At 33.7% G+C, this 25574-nt stretch overlaps 2 protein-coding genes and 1 long non-coding RNA gene across 3 annotated transcripts; 2 read left to right on the top strand and 1 right to left on the bottom strand.

Annotated features, from left to right (window-relative positions):
- The first annotated feature begins 1966 nt into the window (after nucleotides 1-1966).
- Nucleotides 1967-3714, top strand: LOC130464263 (uncharacterized). Its single transcript, XR_008924638.1, has 3 exons — nucleotides 1967-2405; nucleotides 2818-2883; nucleotides 3590-3714. It is a non-coding gene; the product is annotated as an uncharacterized lncRNA (long non-coding RNA).
- A 582-nt stretch (nucleotides 3715-4296) lies between these two features.
- LOC130462723 (protein ALP1-like) lies at nucleotides 4297-6158 on the bottom strand. The gene has a single exon (XM_056831552.1). It carries the CDS (start codon nucleotides 6050-6052, stop codon nucleotides 4874-4876), a length of 1179 nt encoding a protein of 392 aa, XP_056687530.1. The 5' UTR covers nucleotides 6053-6158; the 3' UTR covers nucleotides 4297-4873.
- A 14598-nt stretch (nucleotides 6159-20756) lies between these two features.
- On the top strand, nucleotides 20757-25328 carry LOC110797837 (transmembrane 9 superfamily member 5). The gene is made up of 7 exons (XM_022002957.2): nucleotides 20757-20983; nucleotides 21497-21537; nucleotides 22276-22864; nucleotides 22972-23100; nucleotides 23280-23436; nucleotides 23824-24305; nucleotides 24683-25328. Exons 1-7 carry the CDS (start codon nucleotides 20829-20831, stop codon nucleotides 24897-24899), a joined length of 1770 nt encoding a protein of 589 aa, XP_021858649.1. The 5' UTR covers nucleotides 20757-20828; the 3' UTR covers nucleotides 24900-25328.
- The last annotated feature ends 246 nt before the right edge of the window (nucleotides 25329-25574 follow it).

Genomic DNA, 25574 nt, shown 5'->3' with positions numbered 1-25574 from the left:
ATTAAAACATAAATATTGCTAAATTAAAAATCTGAAAATTCAGAGTTGGTCTTACCCAAAGCCCAAATGGAATATGGCCCAATTTATATGGGGGGTTTTGAGGAGAAATAAAACAAAGCCTTAAACCAAAATTGGTTTTTGGTTTTCTGGAAATAAGGTGAACAGGGGAGGGGAGAGGAGACGGACGAGGAGGAGGAAAGAGGAGGGAGGAAGGGAGGGGAGTGTGACGAGGGAAAGGAGAGGGAAGACGGTGGTGTGTGTGGTGGTGCTGGGGGCGATGGTGGTTGGGGTGGTTGTGTGGTGTTGGACGGAGGTGGTAGTCAGTGGTTGTTGTTGTGGTGGTGGGTGATGGTCCGAATCAGAGAAACAAATGTAGGAGAATTGAAATTTGCTTTTATCTTGATTTTTGGTGATTAAATTTTACTTTCTGAAATGGATTTTGTAGATGAGGAAGAGGAGGAAGAAAATTTTGATTTTGCTATGTATGTGGATAAAATTCAGGAAAAAGAAGAAGGAAGGAAGAAGTTAGCTTCTTCTTCTGGTTCACGTGAAGAGCAGGAGAAAAGAAGAGAGATGAAACTCTTACTTCCAAGGGCATTTTGGTCATTTCACAAGATCAGACCAAATTCTGAAATTTGTTGCTATTTTTGGAAACTACTAAAAATAGAAATGTTTAACTAAAATAATTTATTATAAAAAATATCGTTAACGAAACATAAATAAATAAATTTTCGTTTATAATTTATCGTTTAAAATAAATCGTAAAACGTTTAAAATAACGAAATTCAATTATTCGTAATTATTTAAAACGAAATCAAGCTAATAAATATTTTTAATTTTAGTAAATCAAGTTTAAAAATTTCGGGGTATTACAGCAAATCCCAAGTGGGTTAAGGTTTCTTTCTAGTTGGACCCTGGAAAGTTTCCTCGTGAAAATCTCTCTTGTGCATTGTGTTCCTATAGCTTTTACTTTTTTTATAAAAAGAAAAAATCCGCAATTATTTTGGCTATAAGTTCCCAGTACAACCACCCTCCCTCTTGTGGTGTTCCATCATAATAACAACTTTTCTTTTTCGGAGTAATAGATTCTTGTAATACCCCGAAATTTTTAAACATGATTTTATTAAAATTAAAAATTATTTATTAGCTTGATTTTGTTTTAAATAATTATGAATAATCAAATTTCGTTATTTTAATCGTTTTTACGATTTATTTTAAACGATAAATTTATAAACGAAGATTTATTTATTTTTCGTTAACGATAAATTTTATAAAGAATTATTTTAATTAAACATTTCTATTTTTAGTAAGTTTCAAAAATAGCAACAATTTCTGAAATTTTGGCCAAATAATGTGAAATTACGAAATTGCCCTTAAAAGAGCCAAAATCATTTTTTTTTTTCTTTTTCTGCTTGCTTCCCACGCACAAATGAGTGAAGAAATTTTCTTCCTTCTCCTCTTCCCTTGCTCGCCACGTACAAAGCAAAAGGAAACATTTTCCTTCATTCCTCTCTTTCCCACAATTCAGTCCATGTTCATTCCTTCCCATTTACTCTACATGGATACAAATTCAGTTTCTATTTCCTAATTGAAATTCAATATCAAAAATCAAAACAACAACCAATTTCACTCCCCTTTTGATTTCTCTGATTCGGACCAACGACCACCACCATAACCACCATTGTCCGCCACCTCAACCACCGTTAAACACCGCAACAACGACCCAGAACCGTCCCAATCACCGTCGGCCACCACCGCACACCCATATCGTCTCCCCTGCCTCTCCCTTTTCTCTTCGCTGCACCACCAACACCGACACCACGCCACCACACCACAAGTCCACAAACACATTACCACCTCCTAAACCCAACTCCATCCTCAATCTCCGGCGATACGCCGCCCAGAACCACCGCAAAACCCCACCCCCAAACTCCCCTGTTCTCTCGCCTCCTTCGCACTTTCCCCCCCCTTCTTTCGTCGTCCTACCGCCGCAGACCAGCCACCACCACCTTCGCCTTCACCGGAGATTTCTGGCGCCACCAAACCTAGCCCCATCTCCCCTCCTATTCGTGCTCTGCTCCGCCGTGCACCGCCTCCTTTCTCTTCGACTCCCCTGTTCTCCCTCCCCTGTTCGCACACCCCTCCTTTTCTTCCTCTTATCCGCGAGCCACAGCCACGCGGTCAGAACCGCCCAGCCACGCTGGAGTTTCCCCGTCGCCGACAACCGAGCCCAGCCACCCCAACTCCCTTCCTCCTCCGTGCCTTCCCTGTTTCACGCCCCTCCCCTGTTTCTATTTCCCTTCCCAGAAAACCGAGAATCATGTTTCTAAGTGAAACATTGATTCTTATTCACCTCAAAGTCTCAAACTCGTATTTGAGTTGGGCTATTTTACTTTGGGCCTTTGGTGAGTTAAAAATTGAATAACTATTTCAGATTTCCTATTATTAAATTTCAGAATCTCTAAATTATTAATTTTCATGTTTTAATAAATTTTTATCATATAATTATTTACTAATAAATTGTTATTATTTTTCAGGTTAAATTATCGAATATCGATTTTACTAAAATAAATTACTAGCTTGAGTTAACAAAAACGGAATTTAAATAAGATTTTCATGAAAATCGATTTATCAAATATATATGTATTTCGATTGAAAATTTAATTAATAATAACATTTTCGTTAAAATTCGAAATTATAATTTATTAAAATTCGTTATATATAAATTCATTACTTATAAAATTTATGATTTATAAAATATTAATTTTAAATTATTTATCGATCTAATACTAATTCAATTATTTACTATTTTTAAAGAAATTGGACTCGGAGCTCAGGACGAACGAACCAGCGAAAATCCTTAGCCAAAATCGTGGAAGTGAGGTAACGGCTATTGCTAGTACCCGCAATTCCCTTCTAAATATGTTTATGAAATCATGACAATATGATTGAATTTATGATCTGAATGCTTTGACATGTTTTATGAATTGCGGGAAATGAAATGTGATTTGATTGAATTATTTATTATAATATGATTGATTGAAATTCTTATAAAACGATCTTTATAAGAAACCATGAATGAAATGATGTCTCTATGATGCCAGGAAAGAAATGATATTTTATGGATCCCAGGATCTAAATGATGTTTTATCATGATCTCATGATCTAAAGGAATTATGTTACTTCTACTGAAGTAAAAAGGCTAAAACGTAAAATTAAACGAAACATGATAAATGAAAGTGAAATTCCTAGTCCGTTTGGCAGTATATGTTCACAGGTTACGATTCTCGGTCATGCATGTACCCATGGGGCATCCGCCCATTGAGCCAAGGCTCTCATGTTTTTCGGGCCAAGGCCCCATGTTTTATGGACAGCGGTCCATCGTGGAAGACGTTCCACCATGTCATACTTGCCACGACTAGCATGTGCACCCTAAAGTTATGAATGAATTAAATAAAGGACTTTATAAAATGCTTTACATTATTCTATTCTCCCTGTGTTATTAAATAAAATGAATTGAAATGAATTTACGTTGCTAGAATAGTTCGTTACTGAGTCTTCGGCTCACCGTTTTTGTTTTCTGTTTTAGGTACTGCTGGGAACGATGGAAACGAGTAGTGGCGAGGATTTCACTTTAATAATATTCACCTAGTTACGCTTAACGTTTTGATAGTTTAATTAAAGACTCGTAGTAAGTTATGTACTTTTACCTTGGGAATACAAAACAAGTATTATGTTAATTTTGGAGTTTAAATAGCTTATGATTGATGGTTGCCTTGTAATTCCCAAGAGGGAGTTACGGCAGGTAATGTCCCGACCGAATTAGGTTAATTCCGCTGCTAATTATTCCCTAATAATTGAATTAGAGGTCGGGGCGTTACAATTCTAATCACCTAGATAATCAACTATAGCTTATGACTCTTAGTTGTTATTTATTTTTAATCTTAATGATTAACTACGTATAAAATATCTAATGAAAAAGTCATGAAAATAAGGAATTTAATTCTTCCTCAGTTCCTTAAATATTGCACCGTGGTTGACTTTACGTTTTTCAACACATACTTTGGCTCTTAATATCTCGAATTAAAATTATAAAAAGTTGATATTTCGAAAATATATAAATATACGAATCTAACAATATATCACATGACTACAGTACTCCCTCCATTCCTTTTTTTATCTTCCTGTTTCTATAAATGTCGTTCCTATTTGATCTTCTTGTTTCTATTTTTGGACATGACTTTTTACCATAAATTTCTCCACCATCCCTTAGACCACTCCCATCAATGGGGAAAAAAAACTCCTCACCACTATCTCTCTACCACTTTCTTACTCCTCCACATCACTTTCCTCACATACAAATTTTGTTACAACAAACTCATCCCACCAATGAGCAAAATAAAAAACTCCTCACCACTTTTACTTTTACTATTCACTAAACCCCACCACACTTTCTATTTCCCACATACTCCATCCTTTTTGTATTTATTCAATTATATTAATAACTTAAATGAATTTTAACAATTAGTTAAGATAAATTATTTAATTTACGTTAATCATTTTATTTACGTTATTTTTATATCTATTTTTAATACTATAAATTTTATTGAAAATATTTCATAAATTTAAATAAAATAAAGGGACATAATTGAATAAATACATAATAGATGGACTAAACACACTATGTCATAAACTAAAACATCATAAAGCCAAAATATGATTAAAAAAATTACGATAAATCAAACGCAACCACTAAAATAACAACTCTTCTTCGAGGCATGAGTTTAATGATTATTGCCTCCATACTTTTTCCAGTTATGCTCAATTAAATCCTCTTTCAAAGAGTGGTGAATTTGACTGCTACGCAAAGTTGTTATTCTCCCCAATAATGCGTTAATGGAGTAGGGTTGTCCAGTCTGGAACTCAAAGGGTTCACATTATTCACTGTTGCGGTTAAGCTCGAAAGGTCTTCTTCATAGTACCTTTGTAACACATCAGCTCGGACATACATATCTCGTTCATCCTCAACTATCATGTTGTGTAAGGTGATACAAGCCTTCATTATATCGCCTAATATATCTTCATCGTAAGCCAGAGATGGTTGTCGTACAATGGCGAATCTTGCTTGCAAAACTCCGAATGCACGTTCAACATCCTTACGAACATGCGCTTGTCTGTTAGCAAACAACCTTTCCGTTTCAAGTTGGGGACGAGAAAATCCTTGAATGAACGTAGCCCAATTTGGATAAATACCATATGTGAGGTAGTACCCCATGTTGTATTCATGTCCATTCACCTGAAAAGTGATAGGAGGTGCCTTACCTGTCAAAACATCATCAAAAACAGGAGAACGGTGCAGAACATTAAGGTCATTAGATGAACCAGGAATACCAAAAAATGAATGCCAAATCCATAGATCTTGATCTGCAACAGCTTCAAGAATTAGGGACGCTTTCCCGCTGCGTCCTTGGTATTGACCTCTCCATGCGGTAGGACAGTTCTTCCATTCCCAGTGCATACAATCAATACTACCGATCATGCCTGGAAATCCGCGCATTTCATTTTGATAAAGGATTCTCCTTAAGTCTTCATCTGTAGGACTTCTTAGGTAATCCTCTTCAAAATGCTTGATTACCCCTTGAGTGAAATGTAATAATGATTTTTTTGAAGTTGTTTCACCCATTCGCAGATATTCATCAATTGCATCCGGAGCCAAACCATATGCTAACATTCTGATAGCTGCAGTGCATTTTTGCAATCCTGATAACCCTAATTTTCCGGCAGCATTTCTTCTCTGTTGCAAGAAAACATCATTTTCAACCACTTTGTTCATGATACGGCAAAACAAAGGTCTTCTCATTCGAAACCTTCGACGAAACTGTTTGTCTGAATATACTGGATTTTCCGCAAAGTAATCATTAAACAAGCGGTTATGCCTTTCTTCACGGTTTCTATCTGCTGGAATCGGAATGGTATCATTCACATTTCGAAGTCTAGGACCTCGTGGAAAGAATGTGTTTGGTAAGTGATGAGTGACAAATTCGTCAACCATTCGATCAACTTATCCGTATGGATTCTCATCAGCAGATTCTGAGCTTGAACTGTATTCAAATAACATTTTTTTGAGATATAGTAGAGTGTGATAGTAGAGTGTGATAATGAGAAGTGAGTGTGAGAAATGAGTTTGATAATGTGTGTGTATTTAAAGAGTAATGTGGATAAGAATATATGGATTTTTGGATTTTCTTAGATTTTCGGTAAGATTTTTGGATTTTCTTAGATTTTCGATAAGATTTTTGGATTTTCTTAGATTTTCGATAAGATTTTTTGGATTTTCTTAGATTTTCGATAAGATGTTATTGGATGTAATTAGATTTTGTTGATAAGATTTTCTTGACAAGATGTTACTGGATGTTCTTAGATTTTCTTAGATTTTCTATTGGTTGATAATATTTTATGGATTTCTTGATAAGATTATATTGTACTTTCTTATAATATAATAACAACAATGTGTAAAATACTACTTGGCAATAAAAAATAATGTAATATATTACATAACACAAAACAATACAAAGTTAAAGACATAACACGAACTAATACAAGTTTAAAGGCACAACACGAATTAATACAAGCTTATTGAAAACTTATTAAAACTAGATTGTGACATAAAATTTAAACACATGAAATAAACTAAACATTAAACACCTTGCTAGTTATCACCACCATAAAAGAAAGGGAGAAAAAGAAAAAGAAAGAAAAAATATTAAGCAAGTGGAGCATGAAAAAATATGGGAGTACCATGGTTCAGGTTGTTTAAACAATCAACATAGAGCATCTAAAGGTAAGGATTGCAAAATTATATTTGTTAGGAATATTAAATTTCACCCTTTTGTGACTCATAACACTACTCTTAAGAATAGTACTCCAATTGTGACTATTTTAAAGGTTTGAGATATTTGTGCAAATAGTAACCGTAGAGATCTTTATGAAAATAATAAATAATAAGTAAAATATAATAAATAAAATATAATAATAAACAGTAAATTAAAAATAGTAAATTAAAAATAACAAATACGGAGTAATAGATAACGAATAACAAATAATGAATAATAAATAACAAATAACAAATACTAAATAATAAATATACGCAGTAAATAATAAATAATAATAATGATTATTATTATTATATAAAAATAGTAAGAATAATAGTAATAATAATAATAATAATAATAGTAATAATAGTAATAATAATAATTGTAAAAGTTTGACTAATGTTAGTCCCTTTTGTGACTCATAACACTACTCTTAAGTATAATAATCTGAATGGGGGCCCAGATTGTATCTCAGCTTCCCACTAATTATTTGTAAAAGTTTGACTTTGTTAGCATTTGATTTATTTGATAATAATAATAACAATAAATCAATAATAAAAATAATAACTAGTTTAGGGACCGTGTAACACACGGTTACTACAAAAATAATTTATTATTCCAATAGTAACTAAACAAAAGACTTGCGATATTAGTAAAACGTGAAAATAAAAAGGATATTTGAAAAAGTATAAATTCAAAGTTGTGTAGAAAAATATTCAAATGAAATAAATTTGCATATTACAATACAAAGTTAAAGATTATAGTTGTGTACTTGTATGTAGATCGATCTAACACAATTAAGCAAACCCGAATGACTGACTCAAGACTAATTTTAGAAAAAAAACCCCGAGTATAACTGAGTCAGTCAAATGCAACATAGTTTAAATTGAGTACAATTTTGATAAATGAACGTACTTCTAATGCATTATTTTTTTTAATTAACATTCGTAATTACTTTGTGTATTATATTATTAACAATACACAGAAATTAAATAATATTGTAAAGGAAAAAATAATATTGATTCAGATTTCCTCAAATAATATATTGTATTTTCATTTATGGTAACTGAATTACATTTTTATTTCATTTTTACCTTTGTTTCCTAAAAATGGTAATGTAATTTTTTTAAAGTAAAATAAATAAAAATTATTTTGGCGGGAAAAAACAGCACCAGGGAGTGACACGTGTCATTCCTGGTGTATGTTTTAGTATAATGTAATAGATAATAGATAATAATAATAATAATAAACATCTTGGTTGCGGGCAGTCCCCATCTCGGGTTTAGGCCAGACTATGAACGGTAAGACTTATCGTTCGGTTCTTTGCTATCGGTTGGGTATTCCGTTGTTCTCTGATTCGACGACGTGTTCTGCTTGCTCTCGGGTTTTCGATGGGGATATTTATGGGGATCATGCCGTGTCTTGTGCTGGGATCGTGGGTATCAAACATCGACATAATGTTGTTCGTGATACCCTTTTGGATATTTGCTATCGGTCGGGGATTTCTGCTCGTAAGGAGGTTGATGTTGGGCTGACTAGTGAGAGTGATGGAGCTCTTCGTCCTGCAGATATATTGCTTTATTCTTGGGATGGCGGTGTAGATGTGTGTGTTGACTTGACTGGGTCTTCACCTATGACGCAATCTGGGTTGTCAGACTTCGTTCCGGGTCGGGTTGTGGCGGTTGCTGCGCAGCGGAAGCAGGTTAAGTATGCGGCACGTTGTAGGGCTTTGGGTTACGGTTTCTTTCCTTTTTCCTTCTCTTCTTTTGGGGAGTTAGAGAAAGGGGCTGTTTCGTTGCTGAAGCGGGTCCAGACGTACTCCAGGGCTCAAGACATAGGGGCGCGGGCAGCTGCCCACATTTTCAGCAGGATCGGGTTCGCCATAGCTAGAGGAGTGGGGGCCCAGATTGTATCTCGGCTCCCCACCAACTTCTTGTAGTTTACTTTATCTTTGTAGCTTGTTAAGCTTGTAACGTTTTGGTGGTTTTCCATAATAATAATAATAATAATAATAATAATAAACTAAACAATAATAATAATAATAATAATAATAATGATAAAATTAATAAATAACAACAGGAAATAAAATTTTCGAAATTATATGCTACTGGAATGTTCAGTAAATTCCAAAAAATAACACAAATTATAGTAATACTTAGTATGAAAAATGATTTTGATGATTTTAGAGAGAGAAAAATGATTTTTGAAAGTGTGTTAAAATATATCAAATTTGGTCTCTATTTATAGATCTTGAAATTTTATGACCGTTGGTGTAATTATTTTTATTTTTTTTAATTATTTAAGGTAAAATTACCGTTAAAATAATATAGCCGTTTTGAAAAGGGCATAAAATTTTGATTGGCTAATCAAATAATGGGACACGTGTCAAGCAGGGAGTGGGTGATAAAATGTATTGTTTAATTTTTTTTGAAATGTAGCTGTTGGAAAGCAAAATAAACGGTAATTTTCACGTGAATGCTTCAACTTTCCAAAGAAAATGGTCAGGTGGTGGGGCCCAAAATCTGGCGAGCAATTCAGCCTAAAATGCATGCCTCGCGTTCTGTTTTTGCTTTCCTCGTGGGCAAATTTTGTATTCCTCATTGATGTGGTCTGTTATTTTTTTTTTTTTTCTCACCCTTTTTTGCTCGTGAGCAAAATTTCTCCCCATTGATGGGAGTGCTCTTATTTAATTCATTCACATTTCCCCATTCACCTACCCAACCCCACTTTTATGATTTTTTTTTACTTTAATAAAAATATCTTCTCTCTCCTTCATTTCTTTATTACTTTTCATTTATTTATTATTTTCTCTTACACCCAATCATTACAAGATTCCATTTTCTTATTTTCCACCCCAAACACCAAATAGGAAGATCATTTAGGCCCTATTTGGTTCATTATTAGTAAAGGAAAGGAAGAGAAAAGAAAGGAAGGGAAAAGAAAGGAAAAGAAAGGAAAAGAAGAGAAGGGAAATAGATTTTATTTTCCTGTGTTTGGTTTAAGGGAAAGAAATGAAGGGAAGAGAAAGGAAATCTAAATGACAGCTTTTAATTTTCTCTTTCCTTCTAAATTCCTCCAATTTTGGGAGGAAAGGAAAGTGAAAATTTTATAAGGGGCCATTTGGTTGGAGAAGGGGAAAGGGAAAGAGAATGAGAATGGGAATCAAGGAGAATGGAATGAAAACCCTTTGTTTAAGAATGTTGTTTGGTTTGTCCATTCTTCTCCCCCCTCTCTCTCTCCTATGTAAGATAATAAATAATAAATAATTATTAATTAATAATTATTATTTATTATTTATTATTTATTATTTATTACTAATTATTATTATTTATTATTAATTATTGATTATTGATTATTATTTATTATTTATTATTTATTTATTATTATTCATTATTTATTATTTATTATTTATTATTTATTATTTATTATTTATTATTATTATTATCATTATTATTATTATTAATTATTAATTATTAATTATTAATTATTAATTATTTATTATTAATTATTAATTATTAATTATTAATTATTAATTATTAATTATTAATTATTAATTATTAATTATTAATTATTAATTATTAATTATTAATTATTAATTATTAATTATTAATTATATTATTAATTATTAATTATTAATTATTAATTATTAATTATTAATTATTAATTATTAATTATTAATTATTAATTATTAATTATTAATTATTAATTATTAATTATTAATTATTATTATTAATTATTAATTATTAATTATTAATTATTAATTATTAATTATTAATTATTAATTATTAATTATTAATTATTAATTATTAATTATTAATTATTAATTATTAATTATTAATTATTAATTATTAATTATTAATTATTAATTATTAATTATTAATTATTAATTATTAATTATTAATTATTAATTATTAATTATTAATTATTAATTATTAATTATTAATTATTAATTATTAATTATTAATTATTAATTATTAATTATTAATTATTAATTATTAATTATTAATTATTAATTATTAATTATTAATTATTAATTATTAATTATTAATTATTAATTATTAATTATTAATTATTAATTATTAATTATTAATTATTAATTATTAATTATTAATTATTAATTATTAATTATTAATTATTAATTATTAATTATTAATTATTCATTATTTATTATTTATTATTTATTACTTCCTCCATTCCTTTTTGTTGTTCCCCTAAAGAATGTTGGGTGTGGTTTAAGAAAACTGAATCTTGGTTTGTATTGGGATATGAGTAATGATTGGGTGTAAGAATAATGATTGGGTGTAAGAGATTATATATTTAAAATAAGGTAAGGAGAGAGAAAATATTAAATAAATAAGATAAATGGGAGAAATTTTATTATTAATAACAAACAAAAAAGGATTAAATTCGAACCAGAAAAATCGAACCACAAAATTGCAGAAAATTCGTACCAGAAAAATCAACAAAAAGATCAAGAAAATCCAACCAAAAACCCCCAAAAAATTCAACAGCAATCAACCCAAATTCAACCAAAATCAACCGAGAATTCAACCCAAATTCAACCAAAATCAAACCCAGAAAATCGAATAAATAATTTTAAAAAATAAACCCAGAATTCAACCCAAATTAAACCCAGAAATACGAACAAGTTTAACCCAAATTAAACCCAGAAAATCGAGCAAATTTAACCCAGAAAACCGAACAACAAATTCAACCCAATTTGAACAAATTCAACCCAGAAAATCGAATAAATTCAACCAAAAATCGAGCAAAATTCAACCCAAATCCAACCCAGAAATGCGAACAATTTCAACCCATAAATACTCACAAATTCAACCCAAAATCAACCACCAAATTCGACCAAATTTAACCCAAAAATCAACCCAATAATTCAGCCAAAAATCGACGAAAATCAACTGAAAAATTCGACAAAAACCACCCAGAAAATTCGACAAAAACCACCAAAAATTCGACAAAAACCACCAAAAATTCGACAGCAATCAACCAAAAAATCTAGCAAAATAAACCCAGAAAATTCAACGAAAAAATACAACATAATAATTAATAACACTTGATCCTTACTATCACTCACGATTTTAAGGATTTAGAGGTCAAATTCGACCATAAAAACTCTAGATCTAGAGTTTTTATGGTCGAATTTCACCATCTAAAGCCATATTTCCGTATTCTATAACTTTAACGGAGGGTGGTGGCGGCGGCGGAGGTTTGGTTGTGGTGGCGGCGGCGATCTCACTCCCGGTATGAAAGAACAGGGAGATCTTTAGGAGGAGAGAGTGAAAAACAGAGCAAGAAAATGAAGAGAGAGAGAGAGAGGGATAGTAAGATAATGAAGAGAGAGAGAGAAATCAGAAATAACGAAGAGAGAAATCAGAAATAATGAAGAGAGAGAGAGAGAAATCAGAAATAATGAAGAGAGAGAGAGAGAAATGAGGAGGGGGGTTGAAGTGAAAGTGACGGGTAGTGGGGTGGGGTTATGGGGGATGGGAAATTAATTAAATAAGGTGGGTGGGGTAAAAGTGGGTGGGAAAGGGTAGAATCTTAGGGTATTTTTGGTAAATAGTGGGGAATCTTAGGGTAAATTGGTAAAAAAACTATGGCCAAAAATAGTAAAGATTCAGTAGGGGAACAACAAAAAGAAACGCCAAAAAAGGAAATGGGAACAACAAAAAGGAATGGAGGGAGTATTTATTATTATTATTTATCATTATTATTTAGTATTTATTATTAATTACTACTCCCCCCGTTCCTATTTAAGTGTCCACTTTGGACATTTATGCGGTTTTTAATAAAACTGAATTGTGTGTAAGAGGTAATGATTGAGAGTGTGTTTTTTTGGGAAAGGAAAAAGTAAATAATTGTTTAATGTTTGAAGTACAAATAAAAAGATGTGGGGATTGAAAAGTGGGAAAAGTGTAGAATGTGTAAGAAAAAAGTAATAACGATTTATGAAAAAGTGGGAAAAGTGTGTGGAAAAAGTGAAAAAAGTGTATAGAAAAGTGGGAAAAGTGTATGTCCAAAAATGAAAACTGGACACTTATAAGGGAACGTTATTTGTGGGAACTGAACACTTAAATTGGAACGGAGGGAGTATTTATTATTTATTATTTATTATTATTTATTACTCCCTCCGTTCCTAAATAAGTGTCACATTTCCTTTTTTTGGCGTTCCCTTATAAGTGTCACATTTCTATTTTTGAACATATACTTTTCCCACTTTTCCATACACTTTTCACACTTTTCCATACACTTTTCCCACTTTTCTATAAATCATGATTACTTTTACTTACACATTCTACATTTTTCCACTTTTCAATCCCCACATCCACTTTATTTGTACTTTATTCAATTAAACAATTATTTACTTTATCCTTTCCCCAAAAAAAACATTCTCAATCATTAACTCTTACACACTTTACAATTTTATTAATTACCGCGCCGGAGCCCAAATGTGACACTTATTTAGGAACGGTGGGAGTATTATTTATTATTTATTATTTATTATTTATAAAGAGTGGTCAAGGGAAAGGGAATGGCAAACCTTGGGGGTGGTAGGGTATCATTATAGAGGGATTTGGGGTAAGTGAAAAAGAAAATAGGGTAAAGGGAATGACAAAAACCACCAAACAAACAACAACAAATGGAATGAAACCCTATCATTCCCTTTCCCTTTCCTGAAAACCCCCAACCAAACGCCCCCTAAAAGAGCTTTCTTTCCAATTCCTTTCTTTTCTTTCACTTCCCATATAATTATTTATCCCAAATTCTTATATGAGACTGTCCTCACCATCAACTGACCAGTTCACACTTGTGAATTTAGGTATGTTACTTCTATAGTTTAGACATGTTACTTTTTTTTATAATTTTAAATGAGGTACTTTTTTAGTTTAGGTATGTTACTTCTATAGTTTATACATGTTACTTTTTTTTTATACGGAGTAGTTTTAGGGAGATACTTTCTTAGTTTAGGTATGTTACTTCTATAGTTTAGACATGTTACTTTTTTTATATATAATTTTAGAGGAAGTACTTTTTTTAGTTTAGGTATGTTACTTCTATAGTTTATACATGTTACTTTTTTTATACGGAGTAGTTTTAGGGGAGATACCTTCTTAGTTTAGGTATGTTACTTCTATAGTTTAGACATGTTACTTTTTTTTTTAATAATTTTAGAGGAGGTTTTTTTTAGTTTAGGTATGTTACTTCTATAGTTTAGACATGTTACTTTTTTTTAATAATTTTAGATGAGGTACTTTTTTAGTTTAAGTATGTTACTTCTATAGTTTAGACATGTTACTTTTTTTATATATATATAATTTTAGAGGAGGTACTTTTTTAGTTTAGGCATGTTACTTCTATAGTTTAGATCTGTTACTTTTTTTTATAGTTTTAGGGGAGGTACGCTATTAGTTTCGCGCTCGTCACACCATCAAGTTGATGGTGTGACTGGTCTCACAGGAGACGCGCTGATTATTTATACCAAAATCAGAAAACCTTATATTACCTTTTCTTTCTTTTCTTTTCCTTCCAATTCCTCCCAACCAAATAAAGCCTTAGGAAATGGAGGGAGTACTAAAATATACTCCCTCCATTCCCTTTTGTTCTCCCCCTAAAGAATGTTGGGTGTGGTTTAAGAAAACTGAATCTTGGTTTGTATTGGGATATGAGTAATGATTGGGTGTAAGAATAATGATTGGGTGTAAGAAATTGAATAAAGTAAAGAGAGAGAAAGTATTTAATTAATAGGGAGAAAAGTAGATATTTTATTAAAGTAATGAAAGAAATCAGCAAAAAATTTCAGTCACATGGGGTATGGGACCCATCAGCTGTTACATGGACCAATCAGATTTAATCATACAATGACTCACGTTTTTTTTGGCTGGAAATTAAGCCCAAACAATTGATTTCAGTTTTCCCTCCAAATTTTCCCCCCAAATAAAAAAACAGGGGATTTTTAATTTTCCTCCAAATTTTTGAGGGGTTGACATAGTGAATTCCCTTTATAAATAGGGTCACTTTCCCCCCCACAAAAGACCAAAATCTGACTTTTACCAAGTTCAATAAATACAAGGAAAACACCAAAATTTCTTCCTCAATTCAGCATTAAATAGCAAAAAAACAGGGGACTTAATGGCTTCAGATCAAGAGGATGACGATTTCCTCGGATTTTCTGATGATGAAGGCGATGGCATTAACTCCGATTCTGACTCAGAGGTAGGTGATGATGCTGCTGACTTGGTACAAGCTTCTCAAAATACTGCTGCTGATTTTGGGGACATTAGGTTTAATGAAGATGTACCAAACAACACTGAATATGTACAGCAAGTACCAGAAGTAGAAGGGGAAGGGCAGCAGCAAACTACCAACTTTCAAGAGGTACCATTTCTTTTTGATTTGAACTTTCCACCACCATCAGAAAATGCATCACCAATTCATCATCAAACAGCAACACCCAGAACAGATCATCATAAGCCTAGGACTCCTAGAATAAATAATGAATTGAGGCTTGAAATTTTGGTGTACCTGCTGAATAGAAAAATTCCAGATTCAGAAACTGTTTTGTTTGGGACAATAAGGGATGCAGCCATAGAATTTGATTACAACAGAAAAACCATAGGGTCAATATGGGACAAAGCAAAGAAGCAGAAGGCAGCAATGAATTCATATGTGGTGGAAAGTAAGTATCACAAGTGTGGCAGGAAAAAGGTTCAAGTCACATATGACTCTATTGCACAAATAGCCATGGGGGACAGAACATGCATTGTAGATCTTGCAAGAATGCTCAATTTGGGACCAACAACAGTATGGAGGCTCATCAAGAGGAAAATTATTAAGCCACACTCAAGTCCCTTGCATCCAGGCATTTCAGATGCATGCAAAATGGCAAGGATGAGGTGGGTACTCAGACTAATAATGGATTACACTATACCACAAGAACCAACATATTACAGCATGTATGACTTCATTCATATTGATGAGAAGTTGTTTTATTTGACTCAAAAAAACCAGAGAGTTTATCTTGCAAACAATGAACCCTATCCACATAGAAGTGCAAGTTCAAGAACCAAGATACCAAAATTCATGTTCATGGCAGCAGTAGCCAGACCAAGGTGGGGTGAAAATGGGAATTGTGAATTTGATGGTAAAATAGACATATTTCCATTCACAAATGCAGTTGCAGCCAAGAGGACATCAAAAAACAGAGTAAAGGGGACCATTGAAACAAAGCCAGTGAAGTCTGTGAATCAAATTGAAACAAGGGCAATGATGATCAACATGCTAATTCCAGCAATCAAGGCAAAGTGGCCACCACATGAAGGGGAAAAGGTCATCTATATCATTCAAGATAATGCAAAGGCACATATATTGCAAAATGATCCTGAATGGCAACTACACTACAAACAAGATGGGTTCACTTTTGTGTTGACTCAACAGCCAGCAAACAGTCCAGATTGCAACATCTTGGACTTGGGATTTTTCAGGTCAATACAATCACTTATGCACAAGAAAATGCCTAAAACTGTGGAGGACTTAAGTGGAGCAGTGTATGATTCTTTTAATGAGTTGCATCCTAAGACATTGTCTAATGTGTGGATGACATTACAGTTTGTTTCTAATGAGATTCTAAAACACAAAGGCAACAATGATTACCAACTTCCACACAACAAGAAGAAGATTTTAGAAGATGAAGGCAGACTGCCAGAGCAAGTCAAGGCACCTATATGGGCAGTTAATGAATGCATGCAACTCTATGATGAATGGAAAGCAAACCAGTGAAGCAAGGTGAAAACAATTAGATAACTTTTTGTGTTTTGGGGACATGTTTTTAAATTGACAAGTAAAACCAATGTGTCACTTTTGTAAGCTTAAATGCAAGCATAACATGTAGGCAAAACATTTTGTAAGCATATCTTTTGGAAGCATCAATGAATGAATCTCATGTTTAAGTTTAGTAAAGTTTTTTTCCATCATTCTTATTCACATCAATGTAGAGTAATCAAGGCAAGACAATAAACATCAAATGAGTACATAACAAGAACAAGGCAGCATTGGCAGAAAAAGAACAAGGCACAAGAGGTAAGGCAGCATTGGCAACACTATAAACAAGACAGCATTGGGTTATTAAGAACAAGGCAGCATTTGCAATATCACAACTCTAAACACATCGGCTTCAAAATGGAAATAAATAATAATATCACATCATTTTCAGATGGAAATTATTCCCATTTTGAAACCGATGCGTCAAAAGATGTAATTTTGACAAAAACAATCAATTCATCATTGATAACACATGGAATATGCCTCACATAAACAAAGAATCATAATTATCTCAGAATGTCCCCAAAAATCATTGAATCAAACCCTTTCCAATTAAACTTAGCTCCTGAAAAACATCATGGATGCTAATGGTGCATGAGTTTGATTGAAAAACATAGGGTTTGACACTCATAAAATGAAGACTCATCACAGATCACAAGGCATAAGTACACAACTTTAACACATCACATCTCTAAACACATCGGCATCCAAATGGAAAGAATGCATATCACATCATTTTCAGATGGAAATTCTTCCCAATTGGATGCCGATGTGCCAAAAGATGTAATGGACAAGGAAGCAAGAACAAAGCAGCAAAAACAAGGAAGCAATGAACAAGGCAACATCATTTAATCTCAGTTAAGTTGTTTTACATCATTGACATATTTGTTTCTAAATGATTTACAACCTCACCACCAATTCACCAAAGGGGATACTAGATCAATCAATGATGTGACATGATCTGTATTCCCTTTGGTAATTGGTGGTGAAGGACATGTTTAGAATCAAATATCTCAGGTTATCAACACATACATCACAGAATATCAACACTAACATCATTGAATATCAGAAACACATTATACATGTTTTGCAAGACATGAATTGCCTCTCCTGTCAAACATGACATAAGATCTCAGAATGTCCCCAAGCATCATTGACACAAACCCTATCCCCTAACACTTAGCTCCGGAAGAGCATCAATGATGCTAATGGTGCACAAGTGTTATTGGAACATTGGGTTTGAGTCTCAGCAAATGAAAGACTCATCACAGATCAAGCATAACAATAACAATCAACAATGCATCAGATCACCATGAACTGATCAAAACATAGGGTTTGAACCTCATCAAATGAAAGACTCATCACAGACCTCCACTGATTCATGGGACATGAAGCATTAAACAGATCATTAACATGTAGGGTTTCATTTCTCAGACATATTGACACACATCATTGATCAAGTAGTTTCAATACTATCATATCTTTAACATTCTTCTGCCGAACGGAATGATTGATATTCACATTCCATTGTGTGAAATGACATTCACTCCGTTCGACAAAAGAAGTTAAAGGACAATTATCAAAACAAAGATCTCAGAATATCAACAATCACATCATTGAAGATCACAAACCTCCTAATATTGATCTCAGAATGTCCCCAAGCATCATTGAAACAACTCCAAATCACAAACACTTAGCGCCCGAGAAATATCATTACTGATACTAATGGCAGCACGAGCATTTGTGGTTAGTAAGACTTGTTCCTCAGCAATAAAAAGACTCATCATCGATCACAATAAATAAAGGGACATTACTGTATCCTAAAGGGACATGCTTGGACATTAAGCATTCAACACCAGGCCACACTGAGAGGACTGAAATAACTCAAACCCTATCCCCAAATTATATTCATTTCATGCCTTTACTAATCCAAAACATAGTTATACTGATCAAATCTCAAACTCACCAAAGCATCATATTTATCATACACAAAACATACCATAAAACAGGGGACATTAAGCCATCAAATCATGTTCATCACACAGACAACATTCCACAAAATTTCATAACCATATGGAAACACCATCATCCAATCATCATTATCATAACATCATTATCTAACATCAACATCCATACAACTAATCACAACATCATCATCCAAACAACAACACCCCTGGCCAACAACAGATCACAGTTGTTGGCATCCACCTTATGACTCCACAGCTAGCCAGCATTCAATAAAATGAAAAAAGGGAGAAAGGAGACAGACTTATCTAAGCATCATCAGATGCTGAAGCCGATTTTTTGGTTATTCCTCCTTTCTTTGAGGAGGGATAACCAGATGAAAGTTGTCCTGGAGACCCAACAGCATCACCATTCTCATTTTCACACTCTCCAACATACACCAGATCAAATGAATCAGACCCACTTGGTTCCTTGCAATCAATAGGGGACAAACAACGTGATTAGTGCCATCATAAAATAACAGGGGACCATGAATTAAAATCAGATTTAATCAAACAACTCAAAATAAAGTTCCAAATAATTTCAGATCACCATGGTTACCACATGCAATGAGATAAATGAGAGCAAATCACACAATAATTCCATTAAAATCCAACTAATTTTCCGAATACATCCAGATCCCATTTTTACCCAAAAATGTCAAATAATATCCCAAATACATCCAGATCCCATTTTTAACCACATGCAATGGGAAAACAGATCAACAAAACACATGAATATTCCGATTTTCTTCAAATAATTTCCAAATATCTCCAAATAAAATCAGAACTCAATTTTAACAACATGCAATGAAAAAACAGAGCACAAAATAAAATCAGAACTCAATTTTAACAACATGCAATGAAAAAACAGAGCACAAAATAAAATCAGAACTCAATTTTAACAACATGCAATGAGAAAACAGAGCAAAGAATAACATAAAAAGCCCGAATGAATCCAACAAATCTCCAAAAAATTCCCAAAAAATTCGAAATAATACCAGATCTGCATTTTTAACACATGCAATGGGAAATCAGAGCAACTTATCCAAAAAATAATCCGAGTTTAATGAACAATACTCCAAATAAATCCAACATTTATCAAATCCCACTTTTTAGACATGCAAACAATCATCAAACCATTTTAATAAAACCGACATCACTAACCCTAAATAAATCGCAAAAAATCAAAAGTAATACCTCATCGGAATGTCCTTCACCGAAAAAACGCAGATCTGAGGGAGTGGGTTTCCGATCGTCATATTTTGACTCAACCTCCTCTCCTGGCTCCACTTCCCTCTTCCGAAACCATTCTTCCAAATAGTTTCGAGTACTCGTATTTTCTTTTTGGGCCAAATACAGATTGTTTTTATATTCGGCGGAGTAGGAATGCTCGTTATTGGGACAGTTGCACTTGGATCCCCAATCACAGTTGGAATCGGGGATTCTTTGACCAGTAGTTCCCACCCCAGAATCACCTCGAGTTCTAGACAAAGAAGAACCCATAACGTACCAGAAAAACAAAGATCAGTGACGATTAGAGACCAAAAAGGGGACAAAAATAGAGGGGATCTGATCGGAAAATGAATCCGAGTAATTTTTATGAAAGTTTTTCGGCGAAAACGTTTCAGATTTGTGAGATTTGGAGAGGAAAACCCAGATCAGAGGCGGAAAACCTAGGGTTTTCTCAAGAACAGGGGAGGGATTTTAAGAGAGAGAGAGAGTGGAATAAGAGAGAGAGAGATCCGAAGAGGTGAGAGAGAGAAATCAGAATGAGAGAGAGAGAAATCAGAATGAGAGGTGAGAGAGTGAAATGAGAAAGGGATGGGTAATAAAGGGAGGGGGGGTAGGGTTAGGTTAAATAATTAAATAAGGTGGGTGGGGTAAAAGTGGGTGGGAAAGGGTAGAATTTTAGGGTATTTTTGGTAAATAGTGGGGAATCTTAGGGTAAATTGGTAAAAAAACTATGGCCAAAAATAGTAAAGATTCAGTAGGGGAAGAACAAAAAGAAATGCTAAAAAAGGAAATGGGAAGAACAAAAAGAAATGGATTCTCCCAAAACGCCTACACAGTGACAGACTGACAGTCATATAGCTCATAGAGTCATAGTTCAGTCATGTCAAAGATCCTAACTTTCTTACTAGCAATAGTAATTAATTACTGGGTTTTTCCTGTACTTTCTTCCTCAAATCCTCCCCTCAATCACCGCTACAATGTCGGGGACCAAGTCCCTCTTTTCGCCAACAAAATTGGCCCCTTTGATAATCCGAGGTACCCACTTCATTCCCATTTTTGATTTCATTTCTTAAATGTATGTGTTAGAATCAACTATGATTGCCTTATTGAAGTTTTTGGTTTGATTTTATCTTTTAAAATTTTGACCTTGAGATTTCACTGTGATTTGGGTATAGAGTTCTTAATTGTAATTTTATTTTATTGCAAGTATTAGTGAATCTTCAATTATAAATTTATTATCTCTCTTTTTCTTTTAATTAATTCATTGAGGGTTTTGCAGCTATTGTATCCCTTGATTTGAAAATTTGATGTTGTGGGTCTGTAACTTTTTGTATGTGACAGATTTCTGAGACATATTTGTTTCAGTTGACAAATTCTTCTGCTTGTTATTAAATGGCTATGTGGCATGCTGAGTCTGTCAACTTGGGTTAAATTCCGAGTTCGATTTCGTTGTTTTCTTTCTAGTTCTGTTGTAGAAATGTATTGCAGAACAGCATTGTTAGTAACTTTTGTAAGGAAATTTTGATATGATTTTTCGCCTTTTTGCAGTGAGACATACGAATACTTCGACTTGCCATTCTGCCGTCCAGGTTTGCTAATAGTCTTACAAAGTTACAATTAGTGAATTTTCTATCAAAACTTGGGTAGAAAATTCAATCAACAATCACTTGTTACACATATGTTTGCAATATTATTCATTTGCTAAAATTGCTAACATGATATTGCAAACTGTAGTGAAAATGATTTTTTTTTTTTTGAAGTAAGTTGAAGTAACTGCTAGTTTGTTGATGCATACCCCTGCATTTCTGAACAACCATAAATCAAAGTCCATTTGATCAATATGATTAGTAGATGCCTAGATGGGTTTGAATACTGCAGACTAATAAAGCGAGACACTGGTTGAACTGGTGTGTACCACATAATTATAGTATTGAATTATGTAATTCATTGTGCGATTTTTGGTAGCTAGTTTAAATCCCATCACACTTTCGTTCTTTTTGGACACTTGAGCTACCTTTCGGCACTTTGCAAGATGAATTGCTTCATTTTGCACCTCTGCTGGATGATTGACCAAAGATGTTTCCGCAGTCTTTCAAGTTCCTGCACCCAAAATGACGTCTTCTCAGCCCATATTTATTTAAGCGGATCTCTTGATATGTTTGCTTATCTGGCAACCACTTGTCTGCAAAAATATAAACAGTTAGAGCATTAGTCTTTTAAGCTTGTCTGCAGAATCAGTGGATCAATTTCAAAAGAAACCATTGTATGAGCTCTACTGCTTCAAGGTAGCTGAATCCTGTGTTTGGTTCTTCATGTATTGGTTGCAGATCCTTTAATCAGAAGAAAGGAATCACTTGGGGAAGTTTTAAGTGCTTATCATTTGACAAACACTCGCTATGATATTAGGTTCCAGAAGATGAAAATTGCGGAGAAATGGTGCACCAAAAAACTTGGAAGGGAGGAACATGTAAAATTCCGTGATGCAATTCAAAGGGACTATTACTTCCAGATGTTCTATGATGACCTTCCGTTTTGGGGATTCATTGGGAAAATTGAAGGCGAGAGCTTGAATCCTTATATGAAAGGGACGAGGTTCTATCTTTTCACTCATGTTCAGTTAGATGTCTTATATAATGGAAATAATGTTATAGAAGTGCGTGCTTTCAGTGACCCAAATCACGTTGTCGACATAACAGAAGATACTGAAACTGATGTGACATTTACCTACTCTGTAAATTGGAATGCAACATCCACCCAATTCGCAAACAGAATGAGAAGATATTCGAGGGCATCATTGCTATCACCAATTCAGCAGCTTCACTGGTTTTCAGTCATTATTTCAGTTGTCATCATTTTGCTATCAATGGGATTACTGGCCATGCTTTATTGGTGGAATGTCAAGAATGATTTAAGAAAGTAATTTAGCAGTTCCACTAGATATTTGTGTTGTTGCTTGAAATTTTGAGTTTTCAAGCAGGGTTCTGGGTTCTCCTTGGTCGACAGTTAACCATTTTGAATTCTAGGTATTCTAACGGAGATGAAGATGATAGAGAGTTTGGATGGGCGTGCATTGATGGTGCTGTTTTTAGATGCCCGACATTGCTGTCTCTCTTTTGTGCTGTGCTTGGTTGTGGTACCCAACTATTTCTTGTGTAAGGCAACTTGGACCTTTCGCTTTGATACTTGTATCAAATTTTGTAAAACATTCATGCGCGTAGACTTAGCACGTCTAATCTACATAGAAAGTGTTGTTTTCTTTGACCTGTTGCAATATCTTGTTTGCAGCAGCACTCTAAGTGTTTCTTACTAACCTACATTTAAACCTTTTCAGGGTTTGCTGTTTGTTTGCATTAACCTCTCTTGGTCTTCTAGATCCTTACACCCATGGGAACTTATGGACAGCTGTGGTTGTCATATACACTGTAACGTCTGCGGTTGCTGGATATACTGCTGCTTCATTCCATTGCCAATTTTCTGAAACTGGATGGGTAAAAGATTTCTTTCCACAATGCATCTGAAACACATTTATCTGCCCCTCTTTCCTTCTCTGTCTTTCCGTGTTCTTGCATGGGTGGTTTAAATAACAGGCCACCTTTCTATTAAAAATCATCTTAAAATAATAGGTCTCTTTCTATGCTTGGTAAGTTAGAATTTGAACTTTTCCTATACTATCCTTAATGATAATTTTAATAGTCTTTCTGAAACAGCACAACATTGGTTGGTGTGTATGCAAAACTTTTAAAAGTAAAGCATACGTATGACAATTTTACTCAAAACTTTACAATGATCATAATCAAATATGTATATGGGCTATTATTTAGAGTTGGAGAGTGTATTGAATTTTCTTTCCTAATGAAAAAAGATTAATATTGCAGGAAAGAAGTGTCCTCCTGACCGGGATTCTTTTTATGGGGCCATTTTTACTTGTCCTATCTATCCTTACTACAGTGGCTATGTCATATGGGTCTACTGCTGCCTTTCCTTTCGGCACCATTGTTGTGATGTTGCTGATACATACATTTATTACTGCCCCGCTTCTTGCATTAGGAGGAATTGTTGGACGCCGTAGGTGCTGTACAAATTTTGTGCCTTCTACCAAGAAATACGTGAGAGAGATTCCTCCATTAACTTGGTATATGAAAACCCACATTCAAATGTTTCTTGGTGGTCTCTTACCTTTCAGTGCAGTTCTCGTGGAGTTGCATCTGTTATATGCAAGCATGTGGAGCTACAAACTATTTACGCTGCCAAGCATTATGTTCATCAGCTTCTCAATCCTTGTCTTACTTACTGCTATATTAAGTGTCGGTTTGACATATATCCAACTCTCTGTGGAAGACCCGGAATGGTGGTGGAGGTATGTCATTTCTATTTCGTTGTTGTTGCTTACTTTATTCATGTAACATGCAGACTATTCTTGCTTGGTAGGAAAGTCATTTTCTTCTGTCTTCATTTCCCCTTTTCCTTTTCCTTCTAACAATGAACAAAACGCTGGAAAATGAAGTGCGAAACCTGATTTCCATGGTAATGTAATAGTACTTCCCATCGAGTAAAATGTTCAGTTTAAAATGTTTTCCTTTGGACTAAACACAACAGTAGAGAGAGCATATTCTCATTTATTTTCTTCCAAGTTGTCTTAGCTTTGTATTTCCCCCATTTGTGCTAGAATCGCTGCTACCCTTTTCATTACTCAAAGTTCCTAAGACTTACAGTAAATTTCTTCTATTTCTGCAGATCAGTATTACGTGGAGGATCAACTGCCATATTTATGTTTGTATATTGTATATACTTCTATGCCAGGTCAAATATGAGTGGTCTCATGCAGTTGTGCTACTTCATGGGCTACAACGCTTGCATTTGTTATGCATGTTTCCTGATGCTTGGTGCAATTGGTTTCCGTTCTTCGTCAATGTTCATCTACCATATGTATCATGGTGTTAAAAGCGAGTGAATTTCATACCTTACGGTTGTTATCCCACTTTCAGTGATTGTCCTCTACATATACACAATGTATACCTCCAAAAAAAGATGTCTGCTGTTTTCAATTGATCCTTTCCGGAGAATTAGACAGTGTTCCTACCTCCATAGTCCAGAAGCTACACAGAGGAGAGAAAGCATGACGAGTTATTCGCCAGACAAGATGCAAAGCCATGATGATGAAAGTTTCAGGTTTGTTTTAAAGTTGAGATTAATTCGTCTTATGTACGAAAATATCTTGCATGACAGCATGAACCTTAAGGCTGTTGTTTTGTGTCTATTGACTCAAAGCAGTTACTTATAGCTCATATTTAATCCTATTCATGAGATTGAATATCTCCAACTTGACGGTGAATAGCTCAAGATATTATTTTGCAAATCATCTAGATTTTTTTTCCTCTTACATGTATCTGTCAGCAGCTTCTCCATTAGTTGTAGGTAGTATTTATGAGTTTCTGAAAGTAATACACTAACTATAAGTGGAAAATATTTCCGAGAGTGATAATCTTATGTAAACTAGATTGTCTGATTTGAACTGTTAGTTAGGCAATGGAATCTAAACTCTGACATTGCTGCGAGAAAACATTCTTCAGAAACATATACCTAGTGCGCCCCTAAGAATCAATTTTCACATTGTTACCAAGGTTTG

This window comes from Spinacia oleracea, chromosome 6 (assembly GCF_020520425.1).
Source record: "Spinacia oleracea cultivar Varoflay chromosome 6, BTI_SOV_V1, whole genome shotgun sequence".
Classification (NCBI taxonomy): Eukaryota; Viridiplantae; Streptophyta; class Magnoliopsida; order Caryophyllales; family Amaranthaceae; genus Spinacia; species Spinacia oleracea.
Note: the sequence above shows the minus strand (reverse complement) of the source record. Positions and strands in the feature narration are given on the sequence as shown.